Raw genomic sequence first — 14,306 nt, 5'->3', positions numbered from 1 at the left:
GTCTAATTATAACTTTGGCTCAATAATTCGTCACGTCTAACGTCGTCTTATTCCGGCGAGAAATATCCAACAACCGACAGGGTTAAAGATGCCTGTCAGACTGTGATTCTGTCGTCTAATTATTATTCCTCTGTCAATAGAATAGTACAACTAGTTGCATCATTATTTAATGTCCATAAGCTTAATCCTATCAGGATCGACGTGTAATGAAGAGCTTGTGCTTTAAAAAAAAGTTTTTTTTTTTGTCTTTAATTGTTTGGTGGTTAGTAGAGTATCTAAGAGGATTTAAATCTAAAAAGGTGGTGAGAGTGGTGTAATCTCAACTTGGATAGAAAGTAATAGATAAGGCTGTACTAATTAACCTTATTTCCTTGACGTTTTTGTTTGTTCTTAAGTTTCGTAGGTTGCTCAAATAGAGCTTTCTTATGTGTATGTATTCCTTTCTAGATTTATTGAGTGTTTAGCCTATTAAGACTTATGTTATTTAACCTGTAGTGCAGTAGTGGTTGGCTAAACTGGAAGCTTGTTCATAGAGCTTTGCTCTATCTCCTCTTTCTTCTATTATTTGTTTTTGATATGTTGTTATAATTATTGTCCAGTTTGTAATTTATCCAAGTATGGCATTAGTTCTTATCATATTTTCTCTTTCTTCTTATATATCAAGTTGTAATTAGTTGATGAAATTAATGACAGGATCAATCTATTTATTTTGCTCAAAAAAAAAAAAAAAACTATAGTGCAGCCACGACCGGCTCTCTTCTTTCTCCTATTGTGTATACTTATATTGCTATAATTATAGTTCAGTCTGTAATATAGTTAAGTGCGAGACTTGTTCTTAGAGTTTTTACTCTATTTTCTTTCTCTTCTTATGTATCAAGTTGTAATTAGTTAATGAAATTAATGACAGGATCAATCTATTTGTTTTGCTCAACAAAAAAAAAAAAAAAACTATAGTGCAGCTACGATTGGCTCTCTTCTTTCTCCCATTGTGTGTAAGTGTTTGTTCTTAATATATTGCTATAATTATAGTTCAGTCTGTAATATAGTTAAGTGCGAGACTTGTTCTTAGAATTTTTACTCTATTTTCTTTTTCTTCTTATGTATCAAGTTGTAATTAGTTGATGAAATTAATGACGTGATCAGTATGATAGACTGTTTTTATGATAATAAAAAAAGTCAAGGAAGTGGTAATACCATGGTTAATTCCAAATGTTGTAAGTCTACTGTTTATACAAGCCATGAAGCTAATTGATATCTTATTGGGTTCCCAGATACAAGCTTGGTTATATATGAACTTAGATTTATCAAAGTGTCCTTTTATACTTGTTAGACAAACAGATTCAAATGTAATTAAGAGCATTTCATAAAAAATATAATACAACACTAAAATACTTAAATTATTCTTCTCCCTAGTCAATTTATCTAACAAATATACACGAGTATTTTAGTAATTTGGACAGATAAGTTTATTTTAACATAAGAATTATATACGAAGGTAAATCAATTTAATAATTATTGATCTTTTTATTTTTTTCTCTAAAATAAAAGGAAAAAAGTCCACTTAAAAAGAAATATTATTAATGAAAAAAAGAGTTAATGACAAACAAAGGGAGGAATATAGGTATATAATCATATGCTGAAGAGAAATTAGAAAAGGACATCGTTTTGTTAATATCTGGTTACCGGATTCTCTATCCATTTAACCAAATTTCACCCCTAATTAATTGTCAACTCCAGTAATTAACCGAGTCCACCAAAATTAACTACTAATCCCATACAAAAAGATTTAAGTTATTTTATTATGTATAAGTAGAAGAGGATAAAATGTATTTAACTCTTTAAATTTCTTTAAAAAATATATTAAATAATTATTTTATTCTTAAATTTTCTTTCTTGCATATCTAAATGAATAAGTATTCAGAAGATCTAGATATAATTATCTATTAGAATTGTATCCATATCGAGTCCAACAAAATTAACTACCTAATTTAACTGCAAATCCCATACATTTAAGTCTACTCTCATCAACTATTAACCAGACGTGATGATCGTAATTATGGCTCGAGGAAAATTTTGGCCTTGGATTATTCTGCACTAATCTTTCTAGAGAAAACATTAACATAGAAAGAAAAGGGTGTTATCCAGAAAATTGAGACTAAAACGTGATTAATATATAGTTATATACTAATAACGTAAGATAAATATGTCTAAATTGGTGGCCGCGGTGCACCTAATTCTCGTCCAGCCACGCACTCCTGACGTGTCCACGGATAGCCCCGGAACCGACCAGAATAACTCCGCGAATATTCCTCTCCTTATCCTCCCCCCTACCCTCCTCCTATATAATCCAAGAACTGGGGAAGCTTCCCGGGAGAAGAACGAGCTATCGCCGTAGACTTATCGTCTTCCTCCCCTTCCGTCAAGTATCGCCGTTAACGGCGCCATAGACGGAATATTCACTTCCTCGACGTCGACCGAGGAATCCACACGCGGAGGGGGGCCCCACGGAATATCCCGCGGCATAAACCTTAATCCTATTCCACTATTCCGTCTCCGCCTCGAATATTCTAGCTTCCTCATCCCGCCGATCCCTTCCTCCCTTCTTAAATCCCCAATCCCTCCCTCCTTCCTTCCTCTCCAACCCCGATCCAGATCTCCAAACCCTAAACGATCTCCCACGTCTCCTCTTCAATGGCGCTCAAGGCCGTGCACGTGTCCGACGTCCCCACTCTCGACCAGGTCCCCGAGGGCCCCACCCTTGCCCTCGCCGCCTCCCTCCTCCCCAAAGGTATCGATCTCTCTCCTACACTAGCCGCGATCGTTGGATCTGGGATGTTAGGTTCGGGATTTGATGGGGCACTGACCTGGGGATTCTCTCGTGCAGGGGCGGAGCCGGTGGAGTCGGCGCTGACGCCGGCGAAGTTCGCGGTGGTCGGGCACCGGGGGAAGGGGATGAACGCTTTGGCTTCTCCCGACCGTCGGATGAGGGAGATCAAGGAGAACTCGATCCGCTCCTTCAACGAAGCCGGTCGGTTCGCCATCGACTTCGTCGAGTTCGACGTCCAGGTATATATATCATTAAAGTTCTACTAGTAGACGTCGTTATATATTTCCGTTATCTCTCCTCTCTCTCCCGGGACGCCGGTTCGTTGACAAGAAGATGGTCCCCAGTCGCCCTCTGATGCACTGGCGTCCGACGTGGCGCCATTGAGTTGTATGGTTATACCCGCCACGTCGGATACCAAAGAATTGTGTGGGGGGGCTCTTCTCTCGGGTGGCGATAGGGCCGCGGCGAGACGCGACCGGGGACGCGCGCCCGAGGCCGTGGCGTTTGCTCCTGTTCGAGCCCGAGGAGTCGCCGCGTTCTCCTGTTTTCCCGGGGACCACGTGAGTGTCACGTGCACGATTCGAAATCAAGGTGGTTTTTAAAATTCGCGCGGGTTTCCAAGAAAACAAGCGGCGCGTGTTTTCGGTTGGCGAGTTATTGGATAAGGCGTGTCAGGACTGCTCGACGGGTGGGATCTGCTGTCATCGGGATGTAGGAAATTAACCATCCCGATACGCGGCAGCTTCGAATAGGTGTTAGACATCGTGAATTAGACAAATTCCTACTTTCTGGAATGCAGCGAATCCGTCAACTGTGTAGATCCGTAAGACGTGGGTTTCTGCGAATTGATAAGTTATCACATGGTTGAACCGCTTTCCTTTTTAAAACATTTTTCCATTTTTTCTTTTAATGCTATTAAGTAACTTTTGAGATCTCCGGGCTCCATATTTGGAAGAGGCCCGTGAACTCCAACCCACCGGACTCCATATATATTAAAATAATAATATAATATATATATTATTATATTAGTTATTTTAAATTATTTAATAAGTTATTTTAGTGTTATTATTTTTTAATAAAAATATATTGTTAGAAAACTCTTATTAAGATATTTAAAATAAGACTAATATTCAATAGTTTCAAAAGTAATTTTAAATTACTAACTTTTTAATTAAATGTATCGAAATTACATTACACGAGATAAACATCGAAATAAGCATTACATGTCATTAACTAAAAATATCAAAATTACATTACATAAAATAAGTAGAAATTAACTAAACATAATAAAAGCAATAGATGCTTAATATTCTGGTAAGTCATCTCCGTAGCCGCCGGTTCCGATTCCGTAGCCACCTTATCTTTCTTGACTGTATCCACCTTCCGGATCTTCAATTTTAATATTTAATATTTACATTGAGAATAATTTTGAGTAATTATATTTTAGGACACATAATTTATTAGACTCATTTTTATAAATAATAAAAAATTTAAAATTTAAATTAACTCAAAATTAATTTAATATTAGACTCATTTTAAAGGTCTCAATGAGAACTTTCCAATGGTATTATTTTTTGTTAAAAACTGATTAGTAAAACTAATTTTATACTCAGTTTAACTGACTAAATTATTTAATAAAGGATACAAATATAATTAAAATTATTAAATATAATAATTAATAAGTAATTTTAAAAGATTAAAACGACAAATGGAGTCGTGCTCTATTTTTATGATGGGGCTCCAATTGGAGCCCCACTGTTGCTAGCTTCAAATTTGGAGCTAGTTTTAGAGTTCGATTGGAACTCAACCCGATTGGAGTTGCTCTAAAGTATTAAGTATGAGCTTTATAGAAAGCTCTATCTTCCATGATAAAAGACACTTGGAAGCTTTGGGCAATTGGAGCTAAATGAATCACCATTAGCCAAATGCAGTTAGCACAACACAACACGTTGTCGTCAACAAGACGACAACTTTGATCTGCAACCTCTTTGAATAGGTGGTCCTAACCTCCTAAATTGTGTTGGCCTACTGGGCTTTAGACGGCCCCCCACAAGTATAGTTGTGTCCATGGCCCAGAGAAGGCATAATTCAAGTCTTGTAAACCTGAATGAAGAGGAAAGATTGCAAATTGATAGTAAAACGTCCCACTAGCTATGGTGATTAGTGATTAGTGATTGTAGTAAAGATGGAGATGAAAGTATCGAATTACTCGAATTCCATTAGAAGAGGGATGGGAGTTGGTTAATTTGCTAATATCCACCTAAAGTTTGAAAGTTGGTTCCAAAGGAAGAACTTTTTTTTGCTTCGCTTTCTAATATCAGCACGCATTAAATCAAGATACTAATTTATCTATCTTTCTGCGATTTTTTCTTATTTCCTCTTTTAAAAAATTTGGGTGCGCGAAGAAGCTTAGAAGAGTACCATCATCAATGTCATTTTTGTAGGTGACAAAAGATGACTGTCCTATCATCTTCCACGACAATTTCTTACTAGCCGAAGAAAATGTAAGAATCTCTTCCAATCCATCACTTGTCGATAATTGTTCTATATAAGATTTTACCCATAACTAAATTTGATTTTGATTTTTGATCCTTCAGGGTAATATGTCTGAGAAGCGTGTCACAGATCTTTCTTTGGAGGAGTTTCTATCCTATGGACCCCAAAAAGAATCTGGGATGGTATAAATATGTTCTATTCCCTACTTATTAGATCTTTTTTGATGAATTTTTTGTTTTAATGAGAATTCTAACAGTTCTTTCCATGGTTTTGAGCTCAGGTAGGAAAATCATTGCTTAGGAAGACAAAAGATGGCAGAGTTTTTAGTTGGAATGTGGAATCTGATGACCATCTTTGCACTCTAGAAGAAGCATTTCAGATGGTTGATGCCCATCTTGGTTTCAATATTGAGTTAAAATTTGATGACCATCTTGTCTACCAAGAAGAAGATCTTACTCATACTCTTCAAGTTATCCTGGATGTATGCCTTCTATCCCATCTCTTTGCTATAATCATCAGATGATTTTGCTGGAGTAGTTTATGCTCCTTTTGGTTCCTACACTGATAGAAGGCCCTCTCATTAACTTCGGCCATGTCTTTTTTATTTGGTAACCAAACTAGGCCTTAATCTAATGTTACCATAACACGATTATCCTAATTGTTATTGTATTTTCTGACAGGTGGTTTTCAAATTCAACAATGAAAGACCCATCTTTTTCTCTAGCTTCCAACCTGATGCAGCACAACTAATGCGCAAATTGCAGAATGCTTACCCTGTAAGCTGAACACTGGACTAAATGATTTAATTCAGTAGAGAGATCTTTCATATCATGAGTAGTTATTTACATGGTTATTATTTCACTTCTTGAACCAGGTATTCTTCCTTACAAATGGAGGATCAGAAATCTACAGCGACGTCAGAAGGAACTCCTTGGATGAGGCCATTAAATTGTGTTTGGATAGCGGTTTGCACGGTATCGTATCAGAAGTTAAAGCCATCTTTAGAAATCCATCAGCAATACACAGAATCAAAGAATCTAACCTTTCCCTTCTAACTTATGGCCAGCTAAAGTAAGTCACTATCTTACACCAATCCTAGTTTATGTGAACTGGGTTCAAACTATTCCATTGTTTCTAACAAAATTTGCTTATTTTCCAGCAATGTTCCAGAAGCTGTATACATGCAGCACCTGATGGGCATCAATGGTGTTATTGCTGATCTAGTTCAGACAATCACAGAAGCCCTTTCAGAGTTTATTAGCCCTGAAGGAGATAAAAAGGTAGAGGTGGAGGAAGTCACGAAGCCCAATTTCTCTCAGCGTGAGCTCTCATTTTTATTGAGGCTGATACCTGAGCTGGTGCAATAGAATTCCCCTTTCCACTTGCACAGATTGTGTAGCATCTCAGTGCATGTAGTTAATACCTGAGTGGTTCAAGCTAACTTAGACCCTTTGGAAGGGGATTTAGCCATTATTGGGGGAAAGAAAGTTTGCACACTGTTGTAGTCTTGTACCTCACTCTTCTGTTGTCTATTTGAAAGCATGAAACTGAAGTCTCAGTGCATGATCTTGATCTTATGCTGCTCATTCTGGATGAAGTATACTAGTTTTTGAGAGAGGAGAATGTGCTAACTTCATGTAGTGAACAACTTATCATGAAGATTGAACTCTCTCTTTCTTTTACCAGCAGTTGAGAGAGAAGACTTGATTCTGTTACGGACCAGATCTGGAACGATCCGTCTGTAAGATGATTATGAAAATTTAGATGGAGGTAGCCTCGTGAGTTAGGATTCTAATGGCTCTAGTTTCACCTAAATCGAAAATCAGGATGAAAATATAAAAAATAAAATAGTGGAGATAGGCCAGAGAGGGCAGAACGGTAATTTCTAACATTGTGGCGGTTGTCAGAGAGTGGTGGACGGCCAAGGGTGGTGGTGGACGACCGTATTGTAGGGTGGCTGTTGGAGGTAGGAGATGGCTAGAGTTTAGATGCTTGAATGGGATCTACAGTTATGATATACTCCTATGAAGATAAAGACAATCTAACGGCTAATGTAAAAAAAGATAAGGACGAGAATAATAACGGGCTAAACTCAGATTTCTCAATGATTCAATTCCATCTCCCCCTTATTAATACATGTCCACTCCTATTTATATGAGTAAAAATTCATAGTGTATCGGATCTACATGCGGATTATCCGATTTATTTGAAATTCAAACAATAATAAAGCTAGCTAACTAACTAAATCAGCCTTCTTCTTTATCTTTCACAGATTAATCATTCGTTTCGTGAATACCAAAGTTATAGATCTGGATGTTGGCGATTTTATCCAGCTATATTATTCGAACGCTTGTAGAATATTCTGCGAATATTTTCCCAAAACTACGAAGAGTTAGATTTATCTAATTAAATAAAATCCTAACCTTCTAAATAAACCAAATAAGCAAATAAGATAACTAGACTCAATCCATTGAGTCTAATCTCCTCTTGATGTGATCCGATTTGACTCAGTTCGCATCAGATTCTCTTGAGTTTTTCTCTTTGTCAGTGAAAGAAATGGTCATCTGATTCAACTGACTCAAATCCACATCTATACTTATATGATCAATACATGAAAGAAAGCTGCTAACCCAGGTTCCAAATCTGAAGATATCTCCTCAATATTTTTTTTTACTAGATAGCACTCTCAAACCCTAGGGTTTATGTAGTCTATAGATTTTGGCGCAGTAGCATGACTCGACTCGAATCTGATCCACTAGGACACAGGTAGGATTAGGGTTAGGGTTAGGCTACTTTGACCTGATCGGAACCTAATCCTGATGGAAAGCTCATGTGGCTTCAGCTCAGACTGAGTCATAACCCAATATCGACCCATGAGTAGCTAAAATAATTTTAGCTCTTGAGCTATCAAAAGGGTGATCCGAGCCTATCCGGAGTGCATGAGGATGATTTATAGTGAAAATTATATACGAGTATGCGAGGGTTTTGGACCCGTGGTAGCCTATATGAGTTTACTTTCTTTTTTTTATAGTCGAATTCTTAGTAGGGTTGGCCACATCTATTGGTATTCTATACACTAATTCACACATATTGTCAAAGACTATCATCCCCAGTAGGGGGGAATAGCTTGGTTGGTTTAGACACTAAACCCTAATCATGCCCTACCTATAATTTCTAACATACATTATAAGAAATAATAAAAACCCTAACCATAATGTTCTTCCACTACTAAGGTACCACTTTTTGATAGGTGATTAAAATCCTCCCATTGATTGCAAAAATAAAATAAATAAATAAAAAATAAAACAAAAAAAAAGGAACAAGACAACAAATGAATACAATGTCCTTGGTCGAGTGCAAGAAACTAGAAAGAGAGATATTTATTTGCAACCAATTCCCTTAGAGCACCTGCTCATCAAGTAGTAGTGTGGTCCATGTCTTTCTCCTCCCTCCTCCTCTCACGTGCAAAACCCTCCCAAGCAGCTAACAAACATTCCCCCCCAACCCCCCCATGCCTAACAAAACAAGCAAAAGAAATAGGATGATAAAAAGAGAGCAAACTCTAGTCCTACAAAGTACAAACCCCTCCTCAAACTCCCACACGCAATCCACTTTGACCATAAATATCAATAAATTATTATAATATTATAATATATATATATATATATATATATATATATATATATATATATATGAAATCGTTATAATATTTAGTTCGAAATAATAATTCAGAACTTTGGCCGATACTTAGGAGACAATCTTATAATTAATATCTTGCAACTTGGATATATAATAAGCTCCAATTCCCTTTCCTTTTTTTACAGTATGTGAAGAGTCTAAGAGATGTTTAGTCTCTATCTATCTATCTATCTATCTATCTATCACTCACTTGGTATTAATCACTTTAGCAAACAAGGTGGTAGATGGTTTCCCTTCTCCCTACGGCAGCCAAAGAAGTTTTCATCTCAAATGTCAAACCCCATGCCCACGTTTTTCCATGCTCCCACTTGAAATGACATCATTGCCCTTTTGACACCTCCCCTCTCCCATACCTTATTCAAATACATAATATTTATGAGAAGATAGTTGGAACTCATCAAGGGCACTTATGTCATTTGATAAATCTTGAGTTATTTTTTTTTTGTTCAAAAAAAAAAAAAATCTTCTCTTGTATTTATTAGATGGTTAACAAGGGGAAATCACGGAAAATCCCAGGTGGGGTATCTTTGGAAGGCGGCAACTTTGTCGTTATCCTTCCATTTGTCTATTGGATTGGAAACAAGGAGGCCCCCAAAAATCCCATCTCTATGAGGAAATTTATTCCCATAATAAATCCAATTACCTTTTTGCCCCCTTCCAAAACTAAATATTCCCCCTAAATTCTTTAATTTTTTTCGATAATTCGCATTAAAAAAAAACCCAAATGAGCTTTTAATAATAATTTATATATTATTAAGTAATTAGAGATAGAATGCGATTGAGAAAATGGTTGGAATTACACGTTAGTGTGACATTTTAAGTACGTCTAAAATTATCTTGAGATAGATATTAGTAATACCTTATAATATTTTATTTTTTTAAGTTAGTGCCGTGATTTAAATTGAGCACTATCTCCAAATATATTTATTATATATAACAAAGCTGGCAAAGAGGGCCTTCTCGTACTAATATACAATGTGAGGGGCAACTTCGTCATTCAACTGGTCCAATGAGGGCGTCGATGCTGTCCAGCTGTAAGCGTGACAGCATCTTCTCGCCATGCGGCGGATCTTGTCTTGCGAGATGACCATTATGCCCCTATAAGACAAAGACCCCTCCTTCCAGCTTTCGGCGGTAAATAGCGATAACAAGCGAGGGGTTTTTGGTCAATTCCACCGGCAGACCCCTTTCCTTTGGACACCAAAGTACTTTTGCAAAATGCCCCCTTTTTCCTCCATTACCTCCGTGCATTTTGTGGCAGGGACCACACACAAGGGCTAATTTCCCAAAAGGTCCCTGACAAAGTAAAAAAAAACATATAAAAGAAATATACTTGAAACTATTTATCCGATTTTCAAATGTAATTTTTATTAGTTATTCACTTAATTTTATATTTTTTTTCCTCCGAGGGACCGTTTTGTTTTTATTTAAATGAGAGTTTATGTAAAAATCTGCAATAGTATGCCGTTTATGGTATAATTACCCCCCAACTTTTTTTTAACTTTTTTGCAGTTACGCCCTTCTGTTTCAACACTTTTCGTTTTCCGCCCTTTCTTTTAATGGTGGAGTTTGTGAGGCTTGAGTCTGGTTCACGCCACAAGGTCGTCTCCTTCCTCCCGCAACCTTACTATAAAGCACCCTGGCTTTCCCCATACTTTACCCATCTCTCCCTCTCTCTCCTCTCTCCTCTCTCCTCTCTCTTTCGCTTTAGTAGCCATTCTGTGAGAGAAATCAAACTTGGGGTTCTTCTAGTCCAACCCATTTGAGCCCAAAGGTGTGAGCTTTTGTGCGCAAAGTTACAGGAAGGGAAGGAGAGCTGAGTTGGGCCATGGAAAAACCAAGCTTTTTGAGCCATGGAGCACTGAGGTTGCCTCCTGGGTTCAGATTCCACCCCACTGACCAAGAGCTTGTTCTGCAGTACCTCAGGAGGAAAGTCTACTCCTGCCCATTGCCGGCTTCAATCATCCCTGAGATAGATCTCTGCAAGTACAATCCTTGGGATTTACTTGGTTAGTAGTAGAGTGATTCCAGAAATTTAAGCATGCCAAGTTGATCTTTTTTTTTTTTTTTCTTTTGCATTTAGATAAAGGATTTGTTTTGTGGATACTGGTCATATTGTAGTTAGAGTAGCTCACCCTTCTCACTTGATCATGTGTTAAATTCTAGCAAATCAAATCATACCAGGATGAAATGTTCACCAATGTTGCTCTCAACCTATCATTGTAGTAATTCCAGCAGATCAAACCACAGCAAGATGAATTTTGTACTTAGATTCAAACAATTTGTTTAAAAAATAGAGCCGATTTGGAGCTCCATGTCATAATATTGTATGTGGAATAACTCTGTAATGTTTCTTTTTGAAATATTTAGATGGGTGTGAAGAAGAGAAGTACTTCTTCAGCCTCAGAGAGGCAAAGGGTCTGAAGGGGTGCCGATCAAACCGGGCGGCGAGGTCTGGTTACTGGAAGGCCACAGGGAAGGACAAGCAAATTATAGCTAGTAATAGCAAACAAGTGGTGGGGATGAAGAAGGTCCTTGTGTTCTGTCATGGAAAGCCTCCTAAAGGATGTAGAACCGAATTGATCATGCATGAATACCGCCTTGCCGGTGCCGCCGAGATCAGAGCATGCAGCTTTGCCCAGATGAAGAACTCAGCCTATGTGAGCTTCTATTCTTACTTGACTTCTATACTTTTTTGAGTATCTTTAAGCTGATAAAGAAAAAAGAGTACCAGCAAAAGAATAAGGAGTAAGAGAGAAAAAAGAAAGAGGAGATGCAGCTTATATGCAAAGCCTTTTAACTTTTTTATATATCATCCTACCTAATATCAGGTCAATTGGTCAAGTAAACAACAAGTTTCTTAGTGATCTTGTATTGCCTTTTGTCGTTTGGTGCTTCTACTGAAGATTCCATCAGTTAAATATCAAATTGGCAAGATGGAGTGTTGAAAGAAGCAAATTAAAAAAAAGAGGATAGAACTTGAACATAAAGTTCCATTGCAACTAACTCTCTTCAATGTTCTTGTATGCAGAATTACATAGTTCCGAGCAATTGTTGGGTGCTCTGCCGCATATTTAAGAAGAAAAGAGCTACCAAGATGAACATTGAGACCGAAGAATACTGTATTGAGGCCGGTAACTCCGTAGGACCGGGAGATAGCGATCAACATGCTCCATCATCGACTTCATCAGATTCGAGCTGTGTCACGGACCTTTCAGCTGATTCTCGCAATGAAGAAGAAACAATTAGTAGTAGCAGCACTAGTTCAGCTCCATGACAAGCAAGGCCTCAAGCTCCTGGTTTACTCACTGCAACAAACATCAGAGCTTCCTAGGCCTTTTTGCTCTCCTGGAAGATCCAAACAAATAACCTTGAGCTAAGAAACTGTAGCCTATCATCTCTTGTAAGTGTTTTTCTTTTTCCAAGTTAGAACAAGGATCCTAGCATCAGATGAACTATGGCTAATGTGGATGTGATGTTTTTTTTTCTTTCTAATGAAATCGAATATCTTAGCTGAAATACTCTTCAGTTCATCAGGTGATACGTTTTTCATTAAAAAAAATATAGTAGTGGAAACCTGCAGTTGGTGTTTAATATTAGGTTCTTGGTGGTAATTGAAGATCATTAGTTTTATGAGCAGGAAAGAGAACCAAATGCTCTGATAAGAAGAGTTGAACAAAAAAGCATACATCATATATACATTTAATTAGAAGACAGAATCTTTACTGTAGGTCTCCCATTTGGTTCTGCGAGGATTTTGTGAAATAATTTGTGGCCTTGTGGGATATATTCACTCACTTCTTTGTCGTTAGTAAGTCTATCGTGATCCATGTTTTCCTATCACCATGTTTTTCTCTAGTTGGAAGGTTTTCTACGAAAATCTTTTTGTGTCTAATGTTTGACGGCAAGTTTCCTGATAAGTGGTATTCGGCTGTGCATAGCAACCATGTACCTTTCAAAGCAAGCTGAAAGAATGAGGGTCCTGTGTGATTGGAGGAGGTCAGAGGCATCTGGGTCCCTTGATATGAACTCCTATTAGGGCCAAGAATATTTGCAAAGATTTGGGTTTGAAAAGAGAGGGAGAGCAATCACAATCAGAATAAAACTATGATTTAGATGTGCTTAAATTGTTTGAGCTGAGCTCTGACTAGGTCAAGTGAAAGCATATCTGTGTGAAAGTTTTGTGGTTAAAACTTCCACAGTAGTCAAAATCGTTCCTGGCTAACTGAAAGGAAACATGTTAGCAATAAACCACATAATACTCGGCCACCGGATTGAGATATTACCTTTAATACCAGCTTTATGGTTAATTTTTGCTACAAAGAAGAAGAGGATAGTTGTAACTAATCTTATCTTTCTCCGATGCTATCCGAGTGGAGAATATATGTAACTAATTTTATCTTTCTAAACTTATGTACCAACTATATATATATATCAATACATTGGTTTGGCGAAAATAATCATCAAAAGTTAAAACTATTTACTTCTCAAATTTTTTCTTGGTATCAGATTTGCCACCTTCCAAATCCCAAATATTGCTCATCTAGTCTCTGGAAAGCTGAATGGTAATAATTATCTTATTTGGGTCTCCCAATTTCTTCCTATTCGTCAAGCTCCTTTAACTTCTTGGTATTGTTGATGGCTCTTAACCATGTCCTAGGCAATACTTTTCTACTAGTGAAAGTTCTAAAGTTGTAGAAAAGATCGGTGTTGTTAGGGCTGTCAAAATAATCAAGCAGGCTCAAGCTCGGCTTGAAAATAAGTTGAGCCAAGCTTGATCTTGAAGCTAGGCTCGAAATTAAATTCGAGCCAAGCTTGATCCCGAGCTGGCTTGATAAGGCTCGCAAAAAAAAAAAAAAAATTTAAAAAAAAAAAATATATATATATATATATATATATATTGGGGGTTGCTTGTAGTTTTCTAACACAATTATTTTTATTACTTGTAATTTATATTTTGATAATATTTATATCAGATTTTATTTTAAGCTTGATTCAAGCCTAAATCAATTCAAGCTTGATCAAAGAGCTAGGCTCGAAATTAATTTCAATCCAAGCTTGATCAGAGCCGGGCTATAGAAATTTATAGAAATTCCGAGTGCGTTCAAAGGCGCTCCGCGGAAATTCCCAATTTGAATCAGCCCTATAAATTAAAATGTTGGGTTTTAGGATTTAGTGTGGGCATTTCGCATGAGAGAAAAACTTATAAGGGAGAGCCACCATTGGTTAGAGTGAGATTAGAGTTGTAAACTCTTTGTATTTGGATATTTGCATAGTAGATTAA

At 37.1% G+C, this 14,306-nt stretch overlaps 2 protein-coding genes across 2 annotated transcripts; both read left to right on the top strand.

Annotated features, from left to right (window-relative positions):
• Positions 1 to 2,369: 2,369 nt before the first annotated feature.
• On the top strand, positions 2,370 to 6,900 carry LOC140797939 (glycerophosphodiester phosphodiesterase GDPD1, chloroplastic-like). The gene is made up of 8 exons (XM_073151647.1): positions 2,370 to 2,788; positions 2,885 to 3,066; positions 5,272 to 5,331; positions 5,425 to 5,505; positions 5,604 to 5,804; positions 6,004 to 6,099; positions 6,198 to 6,394; positions 6,483 to 6,900. Exons 1-8 carry the CDS (start codon positions 2,692 to 2,694, stop codon positions 6,688 to 6,690), a joined length of 1,122 nt encoding a protein of 373 aa, XP_073007748.1. The 5' UTR covers positions 2,370 to 2,691; the 3' UTR covers positions 6,691 to 6,900.
• Positions 6,901 to 10,530: 3,630 nt separating this feature from the next.
• Positions 10,531 to 12,541, top strand: LOC140798169 (NAC domain-containing protein 83-like). The gene is made up of 3 exons (XM_073151933.1): positions 10,531 to 11,031; positions 11,393 to 11,682; positions 12,054 to 12,541. Exons 1-3 carry the CDS (start codon positions 10,851 to 10,853, stop codon positions 12,297 to 12,299), a joined length of 717 nt encoding a protein of 238 aa, XP_073008034.1. The 5' UTR covers positions 10,531 to 10,850; the 3' UTR covers positions 12,300 to 12,541.
• Positions 12,542 to 14,306: the final 1,765 nt, after the last annotated feature.

The sequence above is a fragment of the Typha latifolia genome, chromosome 11, assembly GCF_019914945.1.
Source record: "Typha latifolia isolate L0001 chromosome 11, TyphaL0001v2, whole genome shotgun sequence".
In the NCBI taxonomy this organism is placed as follows: domain Eukaryota; kingdom Viridiplantae; phylum Streptophyta; class Magnoliopsida; order Poales; family Typhaceae; genus Typha; species Typha latifolia.
This window is presented reverse-complemented; position numbering and strand designations above follow the sequence as displayed.